Source organism: Hemiscyllium ocellatum, chromosome 13, assembly GCF_020745735.1.
Source record: "Hemiscyllium ocellatum isolate sHemOce1 chromosome 13, sHemOce1.pat.X.cur, whole genome shotgun sequence".
NCBI classification, from domain to species: Eukaryota; Metazoa; Chordata; class Chondrichthyes; order Orectolobiformes; family Hemiscylliidae; genus Hemiscyllium; species Hemiscyllium ocellatum.
In genome coordinates this window covers 23,554,368-23,581,848 of record NC_083413.1, presented here as the reverse complement: position 1 = coordinate 23,581,848, position 27,481 = coordinate 23,554,368, and the positions used below count along the sequence as shown (strand labels likewise).

At 42.9% G+C, this 27,481-nt stretch overlaps 1 protein-coding gene and 1 pseudogene across 8 annotated transcripts in view; one reads left to right on the top strand and one right to left on the bottom strand.

The window, feature by feature from the left end:
* The window catches only part of LOC132821811 (traf2 and NCK-interacting protein kinase-like), a 240,745-nt gene that overhangs the window by 192,394 nt on the left and 20,870 nt on the right, over positions 1 to 27,481 (bottom strand). For all 8 annotated transcript variants that reach the window (XM_060834625.1, XM_060834628.1, XM_060834630.1 and 5 more), the window contains exon 2: positions 7,527 to 7,592. In XM_060834625.1, coding sequence (XP_060690608.1) covers positions 7,527 to 7,592 — 66 coding nt within the window. The remainder of the gene's footprint in view (positions 1 to 7,526; positions 7,593 to 27,481) is intronic.
* LOC132821473 (signal recognition particle 9 kDa protein-like) lies at positions 6,167 to 6,426 on the top strand (annotated as a pseudogene).

Genomic DNA, 27,481 nt, shown 5'->3' with positions numbered 1-27,481 from the left:
CACTTAAAATGTGGGAAAAAAGGTAAGCAAACAGGAACAAAACTGTCTTTCCAAAATTGGGTTTTACATGAAGGGTCTAGTGGGGACAGGTCTGTCACTGTATCACAATCGGACACAGTACTGGTGGGAACATGTCTTAACACTGGGGTACAGTACTGGTGAGGTCAGGTCTGTCACTGTATAACACTGGGGTACTGTACTGCTGTGGTCAGGTCTGTCATGCATAACATTGGAGTACAGTACTGGTGAGGTCAGGTCTATCACTGTGTAACACTGGGATACAGTACTGGTGAGGTCAGGTCTGTCACTGTATAACAATGGGGTAGAAGTGCTCGTGGGGATGGGTCTGTTACTGTGTAACATTGGGGTACAGTGCTGGTGGAGACAGGTCTGTCATTGTAGAACACTGGGATTTCATACTACAAAGAACAAAGAACAATAAAGTACAGGAACAGACCCTTTGGCACTCCAAGCCTGCGCCGACATATTTTGCCCTTCCATACTAAAGCTGTCTACAATAACAGGATCCAAATCCCTTATTCTCTTCCTATTCATGTATGCGTCCAGGTGCTTCTTGAAAGATGTCATTGTGTCTGCTTCCACCACCTCCTCTGGCAGGGCGTTTCAGGCACTCACCACCCTTTGTGTGAAAAACATGCCTCGCACAAGTCTTTCAAACATCCCCCCTCACACCTTGAACTTGTGTCCCCTAGTAATTGACCCTTCCACCCTGGGAAAAAGCCTCATATTTTCCACTCTATCAATGCCATTCACAACCTAATAAACTTCTATCTGCTTGCCCCTCAACTGCCTCCTCCCCAGTCTAGCCAACTTTTCCTCTTGGCTGAAATCCTCCATAACAGACAACATCCCAGTAAATCTTTTCTGTACCCTCTCGAAAGCATCCACATCCTTCTAGTAGTGTGGTGATGAAAATATTCCAGATGTGTCCTAACTAGAGTTCTATAAAGCTGCAGGATAACTCGCCTATCCTTATACTCAATGCCCCTTCCAAAGAAGGCAAACATGCCACAGACCCTTTTTGCTGCCGAAACTACTGCTTTGCCACCTTCAGTGATCTGTGGATCTGCACACCTAGATCTCTCCGCGTATCAATACTTCTAAAGGTTCTGCCATTCGCTGTATAATTTCCAAAATGCATTTCCTCACATTTATCAGAATTAAACTCTGTCATTTTTCTGCCCATGCCTCCAACTGATCTGTATCCTTTGAAAATCCTCCTCGCTATCTGTGACTCCACCAATCTTTGTATCATCTGCAAAATTACTCATCAGACTAGCCACATTTTCCTCGAAATCATTTATGTTGATCACAAACAGCAGAAGTCTCAGCACTGATCCCTGTGGAACACCATTAGTCATAACCCTCCATTTCAAAAAGCATCTTTTCACCATTACCCTCTGTCTCCTATGACTAAACCAGTTCGGCATCCATCTTGCCAGCTCACCCCTGACACCATGAGACTTCACCTTTTGTCCCAGTCAGCCATGAGAGACCTTGTCAAAGGCTTGACTGAAGTCCATGCAGACAACATCAACTGCTTTTTCCTCATGAATCATTTTCGTCACCCCCTCAAAAACTCGATCAAGTTCGTGAGGCATGGCCTCCCCCACACAAAAACAATTTGTTTATCACTAATCAGTCCATTTGCTTCTAAATGCTTATAGATCTTGTCCCTGACAATCTTTTCCAATAATTTTCCTACCACTGATATGAATCTCACAGGCTTGATTTTTTTTCCTGGATTATCCCTGTAACCCTTTTTAAGCAATGGGATAGCGTTAGCTATTCTCCAATCCTCTGGGACCTCACCTGTAGCCAAAGAGGATACAAAGATGTCTGTCAATGCTCCAGCAATTTGTTCTTCTGCCTCCATCAATATTCTGGGATATATCCCATTAGGAACTTATCTGTTTTAATACTTATTAAGATGTACAACATCTCTTCCTTTTTAATAGTAACTTGGCTTAGAAATTTGACACTGCCTTCCCTGAAATCATCCTCTATCAATCCCTTCTCTTTGGTGAAAGCTGCCACAAAATATTCATTTAAGACCTTCCCTACAACTGGCTCCTCACACCTTTGTTCTTAGTGGGCCTTTCTCTGACTACCCTCTTGCTTTTTACATATGCATAAAAAGCCTTGGTATTCTCCTTAACCCTGTTTGTGAATGACCTTTCATGACCCCTTTTAGCCCTTCTAATTCCTTGCTTAAGTTCTTTCCTACTTTTCTTATGTACTTCAAGGGCTTTGTCAGTTCCTATCCTCCTAGACCTTAGGTTTGCTTCATTTTTCTCTTTGACCAAGGTCATAACATCCCTGGTCAACCAAGGTTCACATATCTTGCCATACCTAACCTTTATTCTCACAGGAACGTGCCACTCCTGAATTCTTATCAACTGCAGCTTGAAATACTCTCACAAGTCTAATGTAGATTTACCCTCCAACTGCCGCCTTCAATCAACATTCTCCAGTTCCTGCCTAATATTATTGTAGTTTTCCATCCCCCAGTTTAACACCTTCACCCAAGGACTACTGTTATCCCTATTCATGAGTAACTGAAATCGCACAGTATTATGGTCACGACTTCTGAGTGCTCCCCCAATGAAATTTCACTCACCTGCTCGGGCTCATTTCCCAAAACTAGGTCCAGTATAATCCCTTCCCTGGTTGGACTAATTACATACTATGTCAAGAAACTTTCCCCAATAGTCCTTACAAATTCTGCTCCATCAAAGCCTAACACAAAGTGTATTAGGGGAAGTTTAAGTCACCCATCGCAACAATCCTGCTGTTTGGGGTGGCACAGTAGCTTAGTGCTCAGCACTACTACCTACACACATCAGGGCCCCAGGTTCAATTCCAGCCTTGGACAGACTGGCTGTGTGGAGCTTGTACATTCTCCCTGTGTCTGCATGGATTTGCTCTGGTTTCCTCCCACAGTCCAAAGATGTGTAGGTCAGGTGGATTGGCCATGCTAAATTGCCCATAGTGTTGGGTGCATTAGTCAGAGGGAAATGGGTCTTGAAGGGTTGGTGTGGACTTGTTGGGCTGAAGGGCCTGTTTCCACACTGTAGGAAATCTAACCTTTTACATCTTTCCAAAATCTGTCTACATATTCTCTCCTGGTGGGGATAAGTCAGTCACTGCATAACATTGGTGGGGATTGGTCTGTCATTGTGTAACACTGGGGTAAAGTACTGATGGGGTCCTTCTCTGTCACTTGCCTACACAGCAGAGTTATCTGAGGTAAAGGCTTGATAAGCATATGTGACCCATGTTCAGAGTTTATTTTTCAAAGCCAGAGACAACAATCTTAACACACAGCTTCTTGTACATTCACCCAGTTAACTGTACTGAACCACATTCATTTCAAGATCTGAGGTAATCCACCATTTCCTGTCAGTAACATACAAACTTCAGCCTATCTGGGTCAGCTGCTCTGCCACATCTTCAATGCAAATTGACTTGACTGAGAAAAATGAAAGGACTTACATTTATAAAACACAATTTCCGCATCTGACATGTCCCAAAGCAATTGACTACCACTGGAGTTTTTATGTTCAAATGTTAAGGATAATAGTAATGTAGAAAATGTATCACTCAATTCACACACGGCAAACTCCCACAAAATGTGATGTGATAATGACGAAAGCATGTGACTTTCTGGCATTGATAGAAGGCTAATTATTAACTAAGACAGTGGGGTCAACTCCCCCACTCTCCCTCAACATAAGACCACAAGATCTTTAATATTCATCCTTGGGACAATATACAAAGTTGAAGGGAACATGGGGGTGCGACTCATTGAGAGAGGCAACTGGTGGTGGTTTCACCTAAGGGGCACCACACCTCAGGTGAGAGAAGGTTGAGTCCTGCATGGTAGTCTCAGCCAGAGGCAGGAATTGAACCTGTGCTGCTGGTGTCAATCTTCATTGTAAGCCAACTGAGCAAACCAATCCCCAAAAGTAACATGAGTCCCTCAGCCAACATCACCTAAAACAGATGAGTCAATCGTAATGTCAGTTGTTCATGGAAACTTCCAGTGCACACAGTAATTGTTGTGTTTCCTTCACTAAAAGACACTTCAACAAGTACTTCATTGGCTGTGAAGCACTTTGGGAAATCTGGTCTTTCGATTAAGCACCACACAAAACCAAAAGCTTTCCTGCTTCGAAAGAAGACAAAAGGCATTGATTACGTGTGTTCATTTGCAAATGCTGCGTTGTTGCAACACAATGTGGTCTAACGATAAAATCTTGGCTGTGTACGATGAGAAAAGACAGACCTGCAAATGATTTGTGGATTTTCAATAAAACAGGATATAAAGACATCTGAGTTATCATTGGAACCAGGCACTGACTGCTGTCAAACCTTTCTGTGGGAGGCATCAAACTGTGCAGAGTGTTTACTTTGACAATCTTTGCTTGGAAGAGCATGAAGATTAAAACTCCAGGTACCTTTGAAAGACTTCCTCAAAAAGGGAACCACTGAGTGAATCAGTCTCAGCGAATGACTGCCACCAACTAACAGCTTCCAACTCATCCAAACCCAAGTTGGAAGAGGAGTAACCATATACGGAAGAATAGGGAGGTAAGGAAGGGAGCCGTTCCTGTAGGCCTCAAAAGGAAGGCTAAGGACACATCTCCAATTTCCAAAATGCATGTCTTTTTCCAACACCCCTCTGCTGCTCCCTTCCCCCCCAAAACACAGTTCACTGCCTCCCTCAGACATCACCGCTGAGGGAAAGTGACCGACAGTTTTTAAACAAAGCCATATATTTAAAATAGCCCAGTGTTTCAGAACAGGGGGACAGAGAGTTGCAAAATCTCTTGTCAGATATTCAAACCTACAAGATTATAAATTCTCATCCTTGCTTTCAACTCCCTTTAAAGGTCTGGCCTTCCTTATTTCTGAAGCCTCGTCGAGCCTTACAACTCTCTGCGATCAATGTGATCCTCCAATTCAGGCCTCTTGTGTATCATCCGATTTCTATTACTCCATTGTTGGCAACCATGCCTTTAGCTGCCTGGGTCCAAATTCTGGAAGGCCTTGCTTAAATGTCTCTGCATCTCTCTTCTTCAAAACGCTGCATAAGACCTATCTGACCAACAGCACCTTTTGTGACGCAATCCCCAATTTTTATCCATAACATCCCTGTGAGGCACAATGGAACATGTTACTGTGTTGAAGGTGCAAAACACCTCCATATTGTTGTTGTTTAAAATCAGAAGCTGCTTCTCTGTTTCCTCTATTTATATAGCATGAGTTACAAGGTGTGTGATTTATATCCATTTTAACTTAATTTATTATAGATTTTTGGTTTGATCTAGTGACATGTCAATTTTGGTCAGTGTGTCTATGAAGGGGTTGAATTGCTAACTTGCAAATACGTCTGGAACAACGGTGATTTCTTTAAGAATGCAGTTCTAGACAGCAATTTCCTGGAGAGTAACGGGGCTTTGCTTAAACTGGAATGGATTATGAGCAAACAAAGTAAACAGTATACTGTTTTAGGATTCGGATAGAAGATTCTGGGTTTTTGAAGAACTTAAGAGAAACATCAATGGTTTAGAAAGAAAGCTTCCTCGGTTTCAGTTTGGGAGCTCTCAGAAGTCTTGGCTGGAGCTAGATATGTAAAAACAATGACTGCAGATGCTGGAAACCAGAGTCTACATTAGAGTGGTGCTGGAAAAACACAGCAGTTCAGGCAGCATCCGGGGAGCAGGAAAATCGATGTTTCGGGCAAAAGCCCTTCATCAGGAATACAGGCAGAAAGCCTGAAGGGTGGAGAGATAAGTGAGAGGACTGTGGGGGTGGGGAGAAAATAGCATAGAGTACAATAGGTGAGTGGGGGAGGGGATGATGGTGATAGATTAGGGGGGAGGGTGGAATAGATAGGTGGAAAAGAAGATAGTCAGGTAGGACAAGTCATGGGGACCACGGATGCTGCCTGAACTGCTGTGCTTTTCCAACACCATTCTAATCTAGATGCATAACACAGTTGCTCCTGAAAAAGTAAATAGTGTAAGACTGTTAGGAAATCAATTACCCCAGTGTAAGCTGTTTGAAAGTTGCTACAGCATTCGAACGGGATGCGGGAATCAGGAACTGGGGATCAGGAGCTGAAAACTGGCATGGGACCATGACCTACATCCACAACTGGGAGGAATTTGTAAAAGTGGCTGAAAAGCTGTGCCTCACGGAGCCCATGAAGGTTCATGTGGTCATTAAGTATCGACACTGCGCTGGGCTTCTCTCTGTGAAAGTGACTGATGATATTGTGTGTCTGCAAACAAGACAGACCAAGCTCAGAATGTGAAGAAGTTTGAGAAGTTCCGGAACCAGTTGATGTGTCTCATGGTTTCCTGAGAATCTTGCAGCAACCTGATGGAGATGGACTAAGGAGCAGTATTTTTTGCTGAGCCCACTTTGGGAAAAGCTAAAGAGAACTTGTGTGCAGAGAACCTATTAGAGATGCAAGCCTGAAAAACTGATACAGGTTTTGAAGGGAGATGTGAATGTCTTAGAGGATAGAGTCTGAGGATGGGGACTGAAGGTGAAGATTATCTGAGGAGGCTGGAGTGAGAATGAGAGTGAGATGGGACATACTGCAGCTACTGAGCATCAGTGTTGGAAGGAGGGTGTTGGGATATCTATTACATAGATTGCTTTGTCCTGGACAACATTGAGCTTCAAGTGTTTTCCATTTTAAAAGAAGTTGAAAGATAATTGTGTGGTTTTGAAAGAAACACCAAATTTCACTCATGTCCCACAAGTGGAGTTGCCAACTCCGATCGGATGCATTCCTGGATGATTTTCCAGGTCACAATGGTCCTACTGCTTCATTCCTTCCCATTGGTGAGATGACATGGAAATACAGTACCATGTTATCCTGCAACCCCATGACCAATAAGAATGCAGGCAGGCTGTTCCAAAATGGTAATAAGTCATGAATCACCAACAAGGCCAAGGCTCTCATCTGCAATATTTTCACAATTAATAATAAGGTTCAAAGACAAGACACTTCTAAAACATCATTTTTTTGGAACTCTCCTTGCTGGCCACAGTGTCCTGGAGATCAATTCCTGAATACTGTCGGGCAGTTCCCGGTGTACTAGCAACCCACACCTTTGATTCGATTGCTGCCCTGTGTTTTTTATTGGGACGTTATATGATTAAGAAGTAATCAGGGAAACCTTACTTAGGGAAGGAGCCAGGAATTAATCCCCCTGAATAGTCACCTCCCCCAAGTTTAATATCAGGTGCAACTTTTCATGAGTTACAGAGAGTTTCTGAATGTCGGAGGTATGTATGCCGTCCTGAAACAGTACAGACGAAGCCCTGGAGACAAGCACAATCACAAACTCAAAGAAAACTCTGTGACACTTGGTGCTCAGACCAGTTAGCATATTGCACATACTTTCAGTGCCATCAGATTGATTCTTGCACTTCTTTCCCAACAACAAAAGCTTACAAAGAAGACAAATAACAGCAGCATTTACCTTGTACACCTGTCCGTATGTGCCATTGCCAACAAGTTCCACCAGTTCAAAAATACCAGCTGGATCCTGCAAAAAAGAAGGAATGTAGAGAGAGAGATTGTGTTACAACTCATCAATGAATGCAAATTATTTAAACAATGCTCACAATACAACAGTTAAACGCATCCGGAAGTTAAACCATGTTGCATCTCCACAGCTTCTCCATAAAGCACTTTGGAACAGGAGGAGCTATTCAGACTCTCAATTCACTCTTGCAATGTGGCCAAGCCAGTATTTATTGTCTATCCCTAACTGCCAGAATGCAGTTAAAAATCAACCACATTGCTGTGTGCCTGGACTGACATGCAGGCCAAGATTAGATGAGATCTCTAAAAGGTATTAGTGAACCAAATGGGTTTTTAACAATATTTAAGCCTGGCTATTTGGTCGCCATTAGACTAGTGGTTGTTTTTAATTGGAGTCAAATTTTACATGGAGGAAGTTGAACCCATATTCCTGGAGCATTATCTGAGACTCTGGATCAGTAGTCCGGTGACACGATCACTATAATATGGTCTCCCCATGAATTTGCTATTCAATAAAATTGTTACCGAGCTCTGGCTAACTTCCATTCACCTGTGTGACTTCCATAACTTTTAATTAGCTCTCTGAACTAAAATCTCAAGTGATTCCAACATCTGCATTGTTTGAGGGGGGGGGGAGTGTTTGAGATTTACACAAATCACTATTGATCTTGCCCTCCTTTGAGGTAAGGCCCACTTGCTCTGGACACTTTCACCACAGAAAGTTGTTTCTCTTTTCATTGAATCTCATTCATTTTGAGCACCTTGATCAGTTTGTCCTTCTAAGTCAAGGGATGAGAGACAGTTCACAGAAGGCTATGCCACACATAAAACATTAAACACAATCGATGCACAGAAGTTAAAAAAGAATGCATTGCTACGGTTTATGAAAAGAAAAGGAAGTTTCCCAAATTCATCGTGAGCAGGTGATCTGAATTAGATTAGATTAGATTCCCTACAGTATGGAAACAGGCCCTTTGGCCCAACCGGCCCTCTAAAGAATAACCCACCCAGACCCATTCCCCTGCCCTATATTTAACCCTGACTAATGCACCTAACACTATGGCCAACTTAGCATGACTAATTCACCTGACCTGCACATCTTTGGGACTATTTGTGCAATTTTCTTGTGCAACAACTGGCCACATTCAAACCTAGACTCGAGAATGTGGTGCTGGAAAAGCACAGCAGGTCAGGTAATATCCGAGGAGTAGGTGAATCAATGTTTCGGGCACAAATCTCCTGCTCCTCAGATGCTGTCTGATCTGCTGTGATTTTCCAGCAGCACACTCTTGACTCTGATCTCCAGCATCTGCAGTCCCCACTTTCTCCACATTCAAACCTAAGCAACAAAAGACTAGCATTTTGCAAGATCTTCACTGGCAACCCCGATGAAAGGTTGTAAAGAGCACTGGGTAAATGTATGCTTCATCTTTCTTTAAAATGATTGAAGGAGGAGAGCCACAGAGTCAGAGAGACAAAGTCAGAGATTATTTCTTTGTGGGGGGAGCCAGAACAAAGGGTCAAACATTAAAAATTCAAGCTAGCCTGTTCAAAATAGTAGAGCTGTATGACACTATGACTCTTGAACAGATCGCTTAAAGAAATCTTTGACAGAAAAATCCATCCTTTTCTTCATTTAATTGAGTTGGATTCATAGGTTCTTCTGTATGGATACAATCTCTGGTGTTCCCTTCTCCTGACCTGATGCCACCTTCTCAGCTGTTTCTCTCCCATATCTCACAGTATGGGTGTTCACAGGCTACTTGACTGTACCAGTCATCACAATCCAGCCAGACCCACATCTCACTCTCACACTTTCTTGCGAGAGAATTGATGGCGACACCTCTTTCCAAGTTCAAACAACAACTTACATGTATTGCTACAACACTGGTATCTATCTGACCATGTGCAAAACTGTCCAGGTGTGTCCTGCACACACAAAACAACCTGAACAATTATCACCATTTCAGTCTATGCTCAATAATCAATGAAGTGATGGAACTGTCATGAGCAGTGCTTTCAAGCAACACACACTCAGAAATAACCTGCTACTTGACGTTCAGTTTGAGTTCTGCCACACAGCTTCTGACCTCACCAAAGCCTTGGATCAAGCATGGACAAAAGCGCCAAATTCTAAGTGTGAGATGAGAATGATTGCTCTTGAGATCAAGGTCACATTTGACTGACTCCTGATGAAGGGTCCCGACCCAAAACACCACTCTCCTGCTCCTGCAATGCTGCTTGATCTGCTGTGCTTTTTCCAGCTCGACACTTTACTGACTCCTACTTCTTCAAGCCACTCACTGTCCTGACTTGGAAATATATCACTGTTCCCTCAGTGTTGCTGGGTCAAAATCCTGAAATTCCCGTCATAACAGCATTACACATCAACTTATTACTCAACACCTGTAGTGGTTCAAAATCGCAACTCACCACTGCCTTCTCCAAGGTAATACAGGAGAGGTAATCATTGATAGCCTAGCCAGTGAAGCCCACATCCCATGAACAAATTAAAACAAAAATCTTACTTTGCTCTTCACAGGATCGGAAGATGTGAAATTGGAGGAGAAAGCCATTTGGCCCCACGAATCATGCACTTTTATTCAATATAATCATGACTGACCTGGTTCTGGCCTTAACTATTGCATCCTGTCTGTTCCTCTGGACAGTTCTCTACTTTGTAGAACAAAATCCTAAAATTCCTGCAGTAACAGCATTATGATCAACTCATTACTCAAAACGCAGCTCACCACTGCCTTCTACAAGGTAATGCGGGAGAGTAATCAATGCTAGCCTGGCCCTGATTATATTCAGTGCCTCAGCAGGGAACAGAAATGCAAAGTCCCAGCTGCTCACAGTCCCTCAGGCAAGCTTCTTTCTTTTATGTCATTGGTGTTCCAAGTGACCAGGACAACTGGATCCTCCCTCTCACACTCTCATTCTTCTCCAGCCCTAAAGTGGTGGCCCTAACCTGTGCACCAGGCAGGCAATGCAGCCATGGGGTTTAAGTGATTGGATGCAGAGCTTAGAACTATCACTCAACCGTTATCCATGTTTAACCATGATGCACTGTGTTAAATGCACCATCCTGTTTGAAAACACTACGTAATAAACTTACCTGTTCTTTCAGAGCACGCTCCACAGTGGGCAGACTTGAACAAGATATGCTCAGCAGGAGAAGACACTGAACAGTTTCCACCTTCACTGTCTCAGACACATCCTCACCACCTCTGGGCAGGAAAAGGTCAAAAACTCTGAGGTTATGGCTAATTCCATCAACACACACTCATTGTTGAACCAATGACGCCTACACAGACTGAGCCACATTCATCAGACAGATGGTGGCCAATCACCTTCTGTACTGTGGAAAGAGCCATGGGTTGCCCACACCTTGGCTACTAGGACACCTGCAAGTGAGATTGCAAGATGGTGGACATCGACAACCGGGAGACGGTGACCTCTGAAGGGCACTGTAAAAGCTGAGCAGAAACAAAAAGCTCAGACATTGACAATTGAGCCTTGAGATCCAATGAATTGCGCAGTTACTCAGCCCACTGTCTTCTGAAGTCCCAGAGTGAGGGTCCTGAGTCGGACCAAAGAACAATTAACTGAAGCTGAAACATTAACTCTGACGTATTTCAACAGATGCTGCTTGAACTGCTGAGTTTTTCCAGCAATTTCTGTCTTTGTTTCTGATTTTCAGCATCCTCAGTTCTTGAAGTTTTTTAACAATTAACACGGCGTTAGTAACCAGAACACAAACTATCATTTTACGGGACAGAATGCTTTGTTGCACAGAACATTACAGGCTCTTCAGGCCACCTCCTCAGGCCACGGTTTATTCGACACATATGTCTCACACTCAAATGAGCACTTCCCCTGCCTGACCCTGTATCCTTCTATTCCCTTCTCCCTAATGCGTGAATCAAGCCTCTGCACTAATGCATCACCACTCACTGCTTCAGCCACTCTACCCTCTGTATGAAGAATCCCTTCTTAAATTCTTTATTCGATCTGTCAGTGACTATCTTATATTTATGGCCCCTTGTGTTCAACTATTTCAGATCATAACCACTGCTCCCATTTTTTCTGACAGCAGCTGGTATCATTTACAGATCCACATGACCCAGTGTTTGCCTTGTTTCTTTATGAGTCCTGTAACTATATCCTTTTTGCCAAGGAGTCAGCTGTAGCTCAATGGGTAGCACTTTTACCGAGGAGTCAGGGAGTTGTGGGTTACACTTGCAGGACTCGAGTTGAGTTCAAAAATCCAGGCTAGCAGCCCCAGAACACTGCTGCACTGACAGAGTTTCATCCTCCAGGAGGACAGAAAGGCCTTTTGATGCTGACTCCACGAATATCAGGAAAGTTATCCCCAATGTCTGATGTGTTCTCTAGAATTATGATGTTAATTGTGGTAACATGAACACTGACATGAGGGGCAGAGACAGAAATCATAGAACCTCACTTTGAGCACACAGTGGCCTCTCACCCCCAACCTGAATACTGTGGACTCCATATGTTATTAGACAATGACGTACATCAAAATAAAATTAAATACATTACACTTCCATCGCGGATATCTGTAGAGATTAGGCTTGATCCTTTCTCAGTTTAGATCAGAGTGGTGCTGGAAAAGCACAGCCAGTCAGGCAGCAACCGAGGAGCAGGAAAATCGATGTTTCGGGCAAAAGATCTTCATCAGGAGTAGATGCAGGGAGCCTCCAGGTTTATCTCTCCACCCTGGAGGCTTCCTGCCTCTATTCCTGCTGAAGGGCTTTTGCCCGAAACGTCGATTTTCCTGCTCCTCGGATGCTGCCTGACCTGCCGTGCTTTTCCAGCACCACTCTGATCTTGATCCTTTCACAGGCTGGTTGACTATTTTTTTCTGATGGATGGCAAAGTTCAGCAGTAATTATTCAGGATGAAGCTGATCACTTTACACAAGAATATCACGCTTGGTATCACACAAGATACACCCTTGCTTGATCATTGAGATACGAAATATCACAAAAATGCCCTGCTTAAAATTTAACTTTCAACCAATGTCAGATGAATAAAACAGACCATTATCGCATTGCTGGGCTGGGGAGCATGCTGTAAGCAAATAGCTTCTGCATATCCTACATACAACAGTGAGGATATTTCAAGAAATTCTTCATGGACTGCAAGGTGTTTTACAATATCCTGAGATATTTAAGGTGTTATTTAAATGTAGGTCTTTCTTATGCCATCATTGTTTTCCTGATTTCCATCCTGATAAATAGAGGAACCTCGATTATCTGAACATCAATTTTCCAAATATCAGATTAACTGAAGGAGATCTCAAGGTCATGATAGAAACATTATATCAAAGACGTGTTTCCAACACTGATTGCATCTTTGTTTACAATGATTAAAAGTGAATTCGGCCTAATGACACACTGCCGAGAACAGTCCTGGACTGATGGGAGCCCAGGCACCTTCTCCAAATGACCTACTGCCCTCCCTCTCTCTCTCCCCTCACACATTTTCTCTGGAGTTCTACACATACGTGTACCCCAAACCCCTCTTCCCCAGATAATCTCTCCAATATTATCCTGTAGAGGGCAACGGTGGAACCGGTCAAAACGTTGCAGCAAAATGTTGTGTGTGTGGCTGTGTGTGTGCGTGTGCGTGTCTGTGTCCGTGTCCGTGTCCGTGTGTGCCTGTGTGTGTGTCTTGTGTGTGTGTCTGTGTCTGTGTGTATGCTACTTGAAGACTCACCCCCCCAAAAGACAGCTGCAGCAGTCTTGTTGTTGGTGTCCAGTCCAGCTGCCCCAGAGAGGGGAGGGTGTGGGGGGACAAGAGAGACAGTGTTGGATGGGGTTGGGGGTTGAGGGGGAAAGGGAACCGGTGTTGGACGGGTTTGGGGGATCTGGGGGCACGGGCAGGTGGCAGGGGCTCATGCGCGGTGTGCTGCTGCATGCGGTATGCTGTGCATCTCATGAATGGGGAGCGGACTTAACAGAAAACTGTTAAGAGCCCCAGAGGAAAGGCATTGAATCAATTATCCGAATGACATAGTGTCTGCCCATCTCGTTCGGATAATCCAGGCTCCTCTGTAGTTCTTTCTTCTTGTTTTTCCTTATGCTCCTTCCCTTTCCCGGCTTCTGCTCTTATTAAAAATTGGTCCATATCACCATTCAGCCGTCCTCAGGCAAGGCAAGGGGCGGTGGGGTCTGCCTTCTAAACAACACCTCCTGCTGCTCAGACACAGCAACCTTGGTGAGTTACTGCTCCCCAGACCTAGAATGTCTTACAGTAATGTGCCATCCCTACTATCTGCTGTGTGAGTTCACCTCTACTATCCTGACATCCCACCCTATGTAAAAGTGGAAAGTGCACTTGATGTCGCATATAACGCTATAAGCAGTCTTGAGACGGAATACCCCAAGGCCTTGTTCATTGTAACCAGTGACTTCAAGCAAGCCAATCTCCAGAATTTGCTACTGCAATACCATCAACACGTCTCCTGTGCCACCAAACACACTTGACCATTGCTATACAACCATCAAAATGCCCACTTTTCCATCCCCCACCTGCATTATTGAAAATAAGCTCACAATGCTATGCTCCGCCTCCCGGCTTAACGAAGCAGGAGGACCCGGCACAGAGTGTAGTGCAGAACTGCAGAATCGGTCTGAGGCAACAGAAGGGCTTCTAGGGGACTGTTTAAGAGTCAGAGGGCCTGTCCATATTCAAGAATCAGTGGCCAACCTAAATAAGTATGCCATTACCATTACAGACTTCATTAGTAAGTGAATGGAAGATTGCATGCCGAAGAAGTAAATCTGAATTGACTTCCTACTGAAGTCCAGGTCTGACACATACAAGTTGGGCAATCCCTATCTATACAGAAAATCCAGGTGTGACCTTCTCAAGGCCATCAGAGATGCTAAGAGACAGTATCAAACTAAGCTTGAGACCCAAACTGACCACATGTTCACCCGTCATTGTGGCAAGGATTGAGTGACATAATGCGCTACAAAGTGAAGTTGAACAGAATTGTGGGCGACAATACATGCCTAACCTCTGAGATCAATGCGTTCTACACTTACTTTGAACAGAAGGTCAGTGAAATTATGTCACCTATCCCAACAATCTCAACTGAACCTGTACCCACAGTCATCACCACAGACATTAGTTCAGCTTTCTTGAGTGTGAACCAATGGAAAGTGACTGGCCCAGATGGAGTTCCTGGCCATGCACTCAGATCCTGCGTGAACCAGCTGGCAGGAGTATTCGCTGACACCTTTAACCTTTCCTTCCTACGATCTGAAGTCTCCACCTGCTTCAAGAGGAGCTCCATCATTGGGGGGTCAAAGCAAAATCATGCAGTGTGCCTCAATGACTATTCCCCAGAGGCTCTCGTCTCCATAGTTATGAAGTGTTCAAGAGGTTAGTCATGGATTGCATCAACTCCAACCTACCAAATTGCCTTGACTCTTTACAATTCATGTACCAGTGCAACAGGCCCACAGCAGATGCCATCTCCTTGGCCCTACACTCATCCTTGAAGCATCTCGATAACAAGGACACCAACACTCCTCCAGCAATATCCTTAACACCGTAAAGATGCGTACTCATCCCTCTTCTATATTACTTATACACACACGCCCGTATGGCCAAATTCTGCTCCAACTCCATTTACAAGTTTGCTGATGACACCACCATTGTAAGGCAGATCCCAAACAGCGACAAGACAGAATATAGGAAAGAGACTGAGTACTTAGTGGCATGGTGTAAAGACAACAATCCCTCCTTCGACATCATCAAAATGAAGGAGTTGGTCATTGACATCAGGAAGCAGAGTGGAGGCCATGCCCCTGACTGCATCAATGGTGCTGATGTGGAGATGGACGAAAGCATCAAAGTCCTGGGAGTGATGATCATCAACAATTTGTCCTGGTCCACCCACATCAAGGCGACACTCATGAAAGCACACCAACGTCTCTACTTTCTCAGGAGACTAAGGAAATTCAGCATGTCCACAAAGACTCTTACCAAGTTTTATAGGTGCATTGTAGAAAACATTCTATCCAGATGCATTACAACATGGTTTGGCAACTGCTGTTCCCAAGACTGCAAGAAACTATACAGCGTCGTGTACACAGCCCAGTTCATCCCACTAACCAGCCTTCCATCCATTGACTCCGCCTACACTCCCACTGCCTTGGGAAAGCAACTAACATAACGAAAGACCCCTCCCACTGCAGTTATACTCTCTTCCACCCTCTTCTGTTGGGCAGAAATATAAAGTTTGAATGCATGTACGAATAGGTTGAAGAACAGCTTCTTCCCCTCTGTTACCAGACTTATGAATAGACCTCTGCAATGTTAATTCTGATCTCTCTCTCTGCACCTTCTCTGTGGCTATAACATTGTATTCTGCACTTTGTTCTGCTACCTTGGTGAACTTTACATGGTATGGTCTGCCTGCATAGCTTGCAAAACAAACACTTTTCACTATATCTCAGTACAAGTGACAATGATCAATCAAACGCAAAATCTCCTACCCTGGATGATTTGAGGTGACTTGATCTGATTTATTATTGTCACATGTACTGAGATACAGTAAAAAGTGTTGTTTTGTGTGCTAACCAGCCAAATCATACCTTATGTAAGTACAAAGTTAAAAAACACACAACACCAGGTTACAGTCAATCAGATTTTGTGATTTTTAACTTTGTCAACCCCCGCCCAACACCAGCACCTCCAAGTCATTGCACAAGTACAGCAGAATGCAGAATACAGTGTTAAATAGTGACTGACCTGAAACATTGACTCAGCTTCTCTCCCTCTTGCCAGAGGCTAACTGACTTGCAAAGAAAAATAGTTTTTTTTTTCCTTTCTGTCACATTTCCAGCACCCAGAGTGTTGTGCATTAGATATTCACATTCTGGATGCACCCACTACTTTTGCCACACCCACTGTTGCAAACTCTGATAGTCAGTAAGCTCTTCTCAAAAATCATCTCTTTATGGAAAAAAAAGTCAACATTTTTCCATTCTTGCTGTTTTCTTTTCATCTTCCAATTGTGGCCTACAATTCCAGGCTCTTAATTTGCTCATCACAGGAGCTTGAGGAGAAAGTCCAATTCATTTCTCAGTTGACTCAGTGAGATTGCAGTCAGGATGATGTGCACAGAATTCAGGTTACCTGGACCATACAGAATTTGAATAGGGAAGGGAAAGGAGGGCATCAATCATGCTCCTGATGATCACACACTGTGCTTCCTGATGCGGCAAGAGGCCATATGCTCTCATTGAATGCCAAGTTCCTCAATTGAAAAACTGGCTGATGATATTAATTTGTTATCACCAAAAGATCTTCATGCAAATTCACAACAAACTGCATTTGTACCAAGCTTTTATTCCAGTAAAATCTTCTCAGCTGCTTCGCAGCGGAGATTACCATTCACCAGATATGGGACTAGCCACATAATGAAGAGCTTTTGCTCGAAACGTCGATTTTCCTGCTCCTCGGATGCTGCCTGACTTGCTTTTCTAGCACCACACTCTCAACTCTAGCCAAATAAGTGTTGGGTTACAAAAGCAGATTAGAGGCTGTGAATTCTGCAGCAATTAAATTATCAGCTGTCCAAAACTTGCCCACCATCTACAAGGCAGAAATCAATAATACTCAAGAAGGTCATTACCATCCACGCCAAGGCAAAGCTTGATTGGTATCCCAACTACCACCTTCAACATTCACTCCCTTCACCACTGATGCACAGGGACAATACTGTATACCATTTACAAGATGCGCTACAGCATATCGTCAAGGTTCCTTTGACAGCACTTTCCAAACCTGTGACCTCTACCATCCAGAAAGACAAGGGCAGCAGATACATAGGAACACCACCATCTGCAAGCTCCCCTTCAGGTCATGCACTATCCTGATTTAGAAATATATCATCGTTCCTTCAATGTTTGCTGGGTCAAAATCCTTCCCTAATATCATTCAGTATGTCACATGGAATCCAATGGTTCAAGAAGGCAGCTCACCACTGTTTTCTTAAGGGTAACTAATGCCAGCCTTTTCAATAGTAGCTACATCCTACAAACATGAACTATCATGTCAACATCCCATTCACACTGAAAGGCCCCAAGTTGTATAAATGCTCATGGTTATTAAGACCCCTCGATTCCCACATTATCCTAATCAATATATCTTCGTATGACCTTGGATTTCAGCTGTGGTTTATTGCACCAAGGGGAATGGAAATCTACAGGTCACTGACCCAAGAGGTTGTGGAATACAGGGCATCAACTAAACTTTTAGACCGAATTGAATCGATTTTTGTTACACACGGTGATTTCATGCTACGCAGGAAAGGTGGAGCTGAGCTAGAGATCAGTCATGATCTCATTAAATGGTAGGACAGACCCAGAAGCAGAGTGGCTCCCTCCTGTTCCTGTGTTCTAATAACTAGTCAGGCCATTCTCTGGCACAGAATTGTTTATTTTCTCTCCTTCTTCAAACACTACCTACCTCCACATTTTCTCTCCTCATAAAAGAGGCATGTCAGCAACAGATCAAATATCTTATTGAGACCTTCAGAAAGGATGAACGGAAATGGAAAAGACAAGGTACTGCTATGCTCATCAATAGAAACATTATTGTTGAGAAAGTGGTCATTTAAGAAGATACTGCCAATGCAATTCAGGTATAAATGGATCACAGGAACAGGAGGAGACCATTCAGTCTCTTGGGGATATTCTATTCTAGCTCTGATTTTAAAGGCTGTGGATTCTTTCTTGCATCATGTCTCTTTGTGCCACCACAATAATCACCCAGAAGGTGTTTCTATAAATCAATCCTATAAAGCTCTTTATAGGCCTAATGAGATTCCCCCATAATATTGTATGCCCAAGAGGCTGCTAGTCAAACCTAAGCACAATTTTGAAAGATTCGTACCACTTGCAAGATGCAGTAGTTGTCACATGTACTGAGATACAGTAAAAAGTGTTGTTTTGCATGCTAACCAGCCAAATCATACCTTACATACATACAGCAGGATAATAGAACAGAATGCAGGAGATTAGCCCATAATATTGTACACCCAAGAGATTGTCATTCAAGTCTAAGCACAATTTTGAAAGAGCCATATCGAACCTGAAACATGAACACTGTTTCTCTCTCCTCAGATACTGCCAGACCTGTGGAGTTTCTCCACCATTTCCTGTTTTTATCGCGCTAATCTCTGTCCTTTGACTACAGACTGAAACTCTTTTCACCTTCAGTTACCTCCACCATTCCCACTGAGGGCCATTCCTTGCATTTGTTCGGTATTCTGCTCCCCTAAGTCCTCTGCATAATATCTTGAGACCTGTTGTAAGTTAAAGGTATTTGCAAGCATCTGTTGTTGTTGATACAAACAACCGAAAACATTTCTGAAAATGAATCCATTGTCACCAACAAGTTTGGTCTTGGCTATTGTGCACATATTGATTTCAACAGATTATTATCAACATTGTTCGCCAACTGTTTGAATGCAGTTTGGTGAGTTTCCTTCTAGTGCTATATTCAGCAATCACAATAAGTAAATTGGTTCACAATTAACCTCTTCTTCATCTTTCAGTAAGGAGCCTGCCTGTAAGTAAAAACTCAGGGGTATTTTGTTTCAACTTTGTTTACCATTCAAACGTGTGACGGGTGATGAGGTTGGAGGTCATGTGACAAAACCTTCAGGAATACAGGTACATTCAACTACAGTTGAAAACCCAAGGCACTAAACTCCAAAACCTGACCATAGCTGAATCAAGTTCAGAACTAAAGACTGTTGCTCCCCATTACAGTCTCTTGTGTTCAACTACATTGTAAAGCTGATTATTTTGTGTGGGCTCCTTCTACCTTAAGTGATATGGAAGCATGGATATCCATCTTTCTGGTCTAATTAAAAGAGCCTTGTTCAATACAAGAGGAGATTTATTGTATGATTATTTACAGATTACACAAATCCGACCCATACAAATATGGTCTACATTATTACAGAGACTGTTAGGAACACACTAGGTCCCAGGTCTGTCTCCTTCAAGCTCCTTCATTACTTTACTCAGGTCCCCATCCCATTGTCACAGGAACACACTAGGTCCCAGGTCTGCCTCCTTCAAGCTCCTTCATTACTTTACTCAGGTCCCCATCCCATTGTCACAGGAACACACTAGGTCCCAGGTCTGTCTCCTTCAAGCTCCTTCATTACTTTACTCAGGTCCCCATCCCATTGTCACAGGAACACACTAGGTCCCAGGTCTGTCTCCTTCAAGCTCCTTCATTACTTTACTCAGGTCCCCATCCCATTGTCACAGGGGGTGGTGTTTATTGCACTTAATTATGTATTAAGCCTTTCAAATCCATGTACAGTAACTGCCCTCAAATCACCATTCACATCTCAGTCTAAAAGAAAGCACAAAGTTCTCTTCAACTGTCCTGGTCTTCACATGATACCAAACCAACTGCTATCTCTGATTTACATTTTCCTGGAGAATTTATCATATCATAACAACAGCCTTACACTCCCAACTTGCTCATCAGCTTCACTGTTTTTTTTTCAATCCAATCTCTCAATTCCTTTCCCTTGCCCAATTAGATTATTCCTAACATCCAAATTAAACCACTCTTATTTAAATTATCCAAATTGTGGTAAACAACAAGTGCGTTGAAGAGTGTGGTGCTGGAAAAACGCAGCCGGTCCAGGGAGAATCCTGGAGAAGGAGAATCGACGATTTGGGCATAAGCTCTTCATCAAGCGTCATGCCCAAAACATTGATTCTCCTGCTCCTCGGATGCTGCCTGACCTGCTGTGCGTTTCCAACACCACACTCTTTGACTTTGATCTCCAGCATTTGCATTCCTCACTTTCTCTTACTCAACAAGTGACTGTGGGCCTCAAAAAATGTCAGTCAACCAAAGAGAACCAGAATGGAGTTGTAATGGTTGGGTCATGCCTCAGTGTAGAGTGGCTAAATTAGTGGATAAGGAATATTTGTGGATGTCATTTATATCGACTTACCCCAGAAGGCATTTGATAAAGTTCCTCATAAGAGATTGCTTGCTAAAGATGGGCTCAAGGAATTAAAAGCAAATTATTGGGAAGTCCACTCAGCAGCTGGAGAGAGCAAGGGCTTCTGGACAGATACTGATGTGATTGATAACATCCCACAGTATTCAGGTTGGGTCTTTATAAACATACATCATATTTTTTAATGAGCTGTAAAATGGTACTGAAAACCACATATTCAAATTTGATAATGGCATGGAGGTAGTCAAGCAATCTAAATGGGCGATGCTGATAAATCTGATGAATGAAATAATAGGTTACACTGACTGCAAATGTAAGGTCTTCCATCCAAAGAGCTAAATTTCTAAATGGTGAAAAGCTAGAAAGAATCGATATCTGATATGATTTGAGGGGTGTGGGGGAGTTTACATCCAAGTTCATGGATCATGTAAATTGGCAAAAATCAGGGAAAGAAAATAAATCAAGAGATTAACAGAATCAGGTGAACTAGATTACAAGGGGATATAATGTAGGGGTATGTAAGGGGTATAATCAAGATGCTGTTGGGTGACATGGAAATTGGTAAGGTGGTAGAAAGTGAAGAAACTTATCCTAAATTGCAGGAAGATATCAATCAGACAGGAAGAGCAGTGGTAAATAGAATTCAACTTGGAAAAGAGTGAAGTAATATTTTTGGAGAGGTCCAACAAAGCAAGGGATTAAACTATGAATGTTAGATCCCTAGAAGATACTGTAGATCAGTGTGTATTATCCACAGATCCCTGAACATGACAGGATAGATGGTGAAGAAGGCATTTGGGATACTTGCCTTTATTAGGTGAGGTATTGAATATAAAAGCAGGGAGGTTATGCTGGAACTGTAAAAGGTAAAGTCACCACAGTTCTACTAGAACATGGGGTTGCTCTCTCGTTAGAGAGCGGTAATTGGTGCTGGTTTAACCTAAGGGTTACCATATCTCAGGTGAGAAGAAAGATTGAGAAGAAAAGCCCTTCATGGTAATGTTCAGCAAATGTGGGAATTGGACACTCTTCTCATCACTCTGCATTGGAGATCACTCATCCAGTCAACATTTTAAAATTCATTCACAAGATGAGGTTGTCACTGGCTAGGCCAGCATTTATCATTAATAATAATTTATTAATTATTTAAGAGTCAACCACATTACTGCAGGTCTGGAGTCACTTATGGTCCAGACCAGATAGGGATAGAAGTTTCCTTCACTAAAGAGTATTAGTGAAGCAGATAGTACTTTTTTTCCACAACAATAATTTCATGGTCACTATTACAATCTTAATTCCACATTTTTATTGAATTCCAATTCCACTAACTGCAGAACATTGTCTCTCTGGATTAACAGTGCAGCGATAATACCACTTGGCTGTTGCATCCCCTGCTGAGCTAACTGAAACCATTGGATCTCTACAAAACACTGGTTAGGCCACAACTGGAGGATTGCTTGCAATTCTGGTCACCACATTATAGAAAGGATGCGATCACACAAGACATTTATTGAAGTGATGAAGGGTCATATTTATGAGGAAAGATTGAATAGGCAGGGGTTGCTTTCCTTGGAGCAGAGAAGGTTGAGCGGAGACACGACGGAAGCCTATAAGATTATAAGGGGCATAGATAGGGTGGATAGAAAGACTATTTTTCAATAGTAATGGATCAATAACTGGAGGCATAGATTTACGCTAAGGTGAAGAAGGCTAAGAGGAGATTTAAGGAGAGTGGTGAGAGTCTGGAACTCACTGCATCAAAATGTGGTTGAAACAGAAACTCTCAAAACATTTAAGCAACTTTAACATTTTCACTTGTGATGATATATGGTTGCAGAGCTTTGGGACAAAAGCTGATCTTTGTTGCCTGAATAGTCAGGTGGAAGCAATTGTGCTGATCTCATTCTTTACTAACACAGTTACCCTGCTTCCTCTTCCTTTCCGCCTGTCCTTCCAAAGTGTTTCATACCCCTTAATACTCATTTCTCAGCCCCATTTTACTAACTAAAAGAACAAATAACAAGCACTACCCGCTAAGAACAGTTCAACAGTAATGGAAGGTAGGAAAAGAGAGAGGGAAAGCAACTTCTCATTTGTAACCATGTCTCTATAATTGCTATCAGATCATTATCACTTATTTCTATTGGTGCCATGAATCCATCTATCTTCTGGCAAAAGTCATATGCATTCAGATAAATTGTCCTTGACTTTGTCTTTTGATCAGTTTATCCTACTCTAATCCTATTTGCTGGATTCATTGCCTCATACTCAATTTGCAAGGACACTGCTTCAAGGAAAGGCCACCCGAGTGGAACAGATCAGACCCCAAAAAATATCACACACCAAAGAGAAGTTTGCAAAGTCCCTATGAGACTAGTCTCTTTCACCAGCAAGAAATCCCATTCATCCAACTCCAACATCCTTCCCACTTGGTGCAAAATATGTCTTGTGAGCTGTTAGCATCACAGAAATGCAGCACTGTGCAAGCCAAGTACTGAATAGTGTGGCATATAAGGATCAATCAGCATCATAGAGCTTGGTTGACAGTGCAGATGTCAGTGCTAGAAATAACAGGCCCTTTAAATATCAATTAGAACAGCGAAAGAGTTGAGTGAGAGCAGTTGATGCACACCAGTCTTTATATTACTGCAGTGTTATGTGTGTGAGACCATCATTGAACAGTTTGATTAGAAAATATGTGTGGTGTGACAGTGTATCTATTTCTGAACTCGAAGGCCTGGGTTCAAGTCTTACTTGCATCAGAGCTCCGTAATAAAATCTCTGAACAGGTTAATTAGAAAATTATCTTCAAAAAGAGATGGTTTTTTTCTCCGTACAACTCCATTTCAGTTGAGTTCCCTCTCTCTTTGTCTACCTTCCCTTACTGTTGAACTGTTCTTAGCCGGTAGTGCTTGTTGCTTGTTCTTTTAATTAGTAACATGGGTGGTTAAAAAAATCCAGTTATGTAACAGCATGTCTGAACAGGAAAAGACAAAAAAAAAAGGTTCTTGAGGGTTCTTCGTGGCATTGTTCCTTCCTCTAGCCTAGAAGACTCAGATTCATATCCCACATGTTTCAGAAGTGTGTTATAACATGTCAGAAGAGATTGATTAAAAATATTCAAAAGCATTTGGGTAGCAATTGTTGAAGACAATGGCAGGACACATGGACCTGGGTTCAGACCTTACTTGCTCCAGAGATGGGTCATGACATCTCTAAACAGGATGTTTAAAAAAAACAATACAATTGCTGAGCTTGGCTTAGTATGTAATCTAATTTGGTGCGATCACTTTAAAAAAAAGTTTGAGATTCAGCCCTGAGCACAGAGTGCCTCAGCAGACATGTTTTGCCTATTAACTCTTTAAAAAAATCCTTTTCTTTTTATATCCATCTCCAGATCTCCCATTTAACAATTCATAATACACAACCTTTAACAAACACTCCCCAGCTGAGCTATGCAGTAACACAAGACTGAGCTGTGTTGCTGTGGGCAGTGTTTGTTCCTTGGGTGATTCGGTGGTGGTTTTTAAACAGAAAGAGCTGGGTTCCCCTCCAGTGTGTGTTGGAGGGGTCCAGAAGGGAGATGGGAAAAGTGATGTTTCTGCTAAATGATGGATTTACATTAAAACCCTTTGTACATCTCCAAACATCTTTTGCTCCCTAAACCAACTTATGGATATTGGTCTGGAATTAAGAATCTACCGATGACAATTGTTAATTCTCGGAAAAGCCCATCTGGCTCGCTAATGTCCTTCAGGGAAGGAAATCTGCCATTCTCATCTGGTCTGACCTACATGTGACTCCACAACCTGGGTAGGGATTCCAATGATCACCACCAAGAGCGGCTCCGCAGCAGCTCTTCTGATCAGGCTGGTTGGGTCCTAAAGGACAATTGGGTCTGCGGCAGGTTGATGGGAACCAACAAGAGGGAAAAACATAGTTGACCTCATCCTTACCAGGCTGCCGATTCTGTCCATGAGAGTATCAGTAAGAGTTACCACCGAACAGTGGAGTTGAAGTCACAGTTTCACCTTGAGAACGCACTCCATTGTATTGTGTGCCAGTATCAGCGTGCTAAATCGGACAGACTTCAAACAAATCTAGCAACTCAAGACTGGGCATCCATGAGGTACTGTGGGCAATCAACAGCACAATCTGCAATCTCATGGTCCGCATATACACCACTCAAATATTACCATCAAGCCAGGGGATCAACCATGCTTCTATGAAGAGTACAGGAGGGTGAAATGAGGTGTCAAACTGGTGAAGCTACCAAACAGGGCAATTTGTACGGCAAACAGCACAAGCAGTGAGCGATGGGCAGTGTCAAACTAAGTGTTCCCACAACGAAAGGAGCAGACCTAAAGTCTGCAGGTGTTTCACTTTGGTAAGACAAACCAGGGCAGGTCTTACACAGTTAATGGTAGGCCTTGGGGATTCCTGCTGAACAAAGAGACTAGGTTCATGGTTCCTTGAAAGTGGAGTCATAGATAGACAGGGAAGTGAAGAAGGCATATGGCATCTTGCTTTCATTGTTCATGATTTGGAGGTGCCGGTGTTGGACTGGGGTGGACAAAGTTAAAAATTTCACAACACTACCTGATGAAGGAACAGCGCTCCGCAAGCTAGTGATTGCAAATAAACCTGTTGGACGACAACCCGGTGTGATTTCTAACTTCATTGGTCATAACATTGTTATAGGAGTTGGGATGTCATGTACAGGACAATGGTGAGGCCACATTTGGAATACAATTCTGGTCACCTTTCTACAGAAAAGATGTCGTTAAGAGGGTGCAGAAAAGGTTTACAAGGATGATGCCTGCATTGGAGGGTTGAGCGATAGGAGAAGCAAAATAAGCTGGAGCTGGAGTCTGAGGTGTAACCTTATAGACGTTTATAAATCATGAGGGGCATGGATAGAATGAACAAGACCTTTTAACTAAGGTAAGGGAGTCCAAAATTAGAGGGCATAGATCAGAAGACCATAAAACATAAGATCAGAAATTAGGCCAGTCAGCCCATCAAGTCTGCTTTGCCAGTCAATCATGGCTGATACGTTTCTCAACCCCATTCTCCCTCTTGCTTCATTAACCCTTAATCGCGTTGATACTCAAGAACCTATCTAGCCGAATCTTAAATATACTCAATGACCCGGCCTTCACAGCCTTTTGTGGCAATGAATCCACAGATTTACCACTCTCTGGATGAAGACATTTCTCCTTATCTCCATTATAAAGTCTTCTCTTTAATCTAAGGCTGTGCCCTCGAATCCTCGTGTATCTTACTGATGGAAACATCTTCCCAATAACTACGTAGTCCAGGAAATTCAGGATTCTGTATGTTTCAATTAGAGCCCCCCTCATCCTTCAAAACTCCATTAAGTATAGACCCAGAATCCTCAAACATTACTTATACATTAAATCTTTCATTCCTGAGACCATTCTCATAAACCTCCTCTGAAAAGCTGCAAGTCCAGTACATCCTTCCTAACATGCGGGACCCAAAACTGTGCACAATACTCCATGTCTGGTCTGACCAGAGCCTTATACAGTCTCAGAAATATATCCCTGTTTTTATGTTCAAGTCTTCTCAAAATAAATGACATCATTGCATTTGCCGTCTGAACTACTGACTTCAACCTTCAAGTTTACCTCAAGAGAATTCTGACCTAGAACTCCCAAGTCTCTTTGCATTTTTGACTTCTGAACTTTCTCCCCATTTAGAAAATAGTCCATGCCTCTATTCTTCCTATCAAAATGCACGACCTCACATTTTCCCACATTGTGCTCCATCTGACATTTCTTTGACCACTCTCCTAACCTTCCCAAATCATTTTGCAGTCTCCCCACCTCCTCAATGCTACCAGTCCCTCTACCTATCTTTATATCATCTGCAAACTTAGCCAGAATGCCCTCAGTTCCTTCATCTAGATCATTAATGCATAACGTGAAAAGCTGTGGTCCCAACACTGACCATTGCAGAACACCACTTGTCACCAGCTGCTGTCCTGAGAAGGGCCCTTTTATCCTCAGTCTCTGCTTTCTGCCAGGCAGCCATGCTTAAATCCATGCTAGCACTTGCTTCTCACACCACAGGCCCTTATCTTACTCAGTAGCTTCCTGTGCTGCACCTTGTCAAAGGCCTGCTTGAAGTCCAGGTAGATAACATCCATTGGCTCTCTTTGTTCTAACCTGCTTGTTATGTTCTCAAAGAATTCTCGACGATTTGTCAGGCATGACAGCTCCTTGAGGAAATCGTGCTGACTTCACCCTATTTATACACTTCCAAGGTTCAAGGTAGGAGGGAAAAGATTTAAAAAGGACCTGATAGGTAACTTTTTCACATGGAGGGCGAATGAGCTGCCAGAAGTAGTGGTAAAGGCAGTTACAATTGCAACATTTAAAAGGAATTTGGATGGGTACATGATGAGGAAGGGTTTAGAGGGAAATGGGCCAAATGCTAGAAAATGAGACTAGGCTAGATTGGGATGCCTCAACACCGATGAGTTGGGCCAAAGGGTCTGTTTCTGTGCTGTGTGACTCGATGACTCTACGTGCAGGTGAGGTAGATTGGCCATGCTAAACTGCCCTGTCATGTTCAGGGATGTGCAGGATAAGTAGATTTAGCCATTGTGAATGGGTTGGGGTGGGGGGGTGCTGGATAGTGAGGAAGTGCCTCTGGGAGGAATGGTCTTCTAGGTGCAGACATGCAATGAATGGCCTCTCTACACTGTAGTGATTCTAAAATGATGCTACGACTCACCATACGAATATAATAGTTACAAGAGTAGATCAGAGGCTTGGAGTCCTGCAGTTCTCACCGCCTGAGTCCCCAAAGCCTGTCCA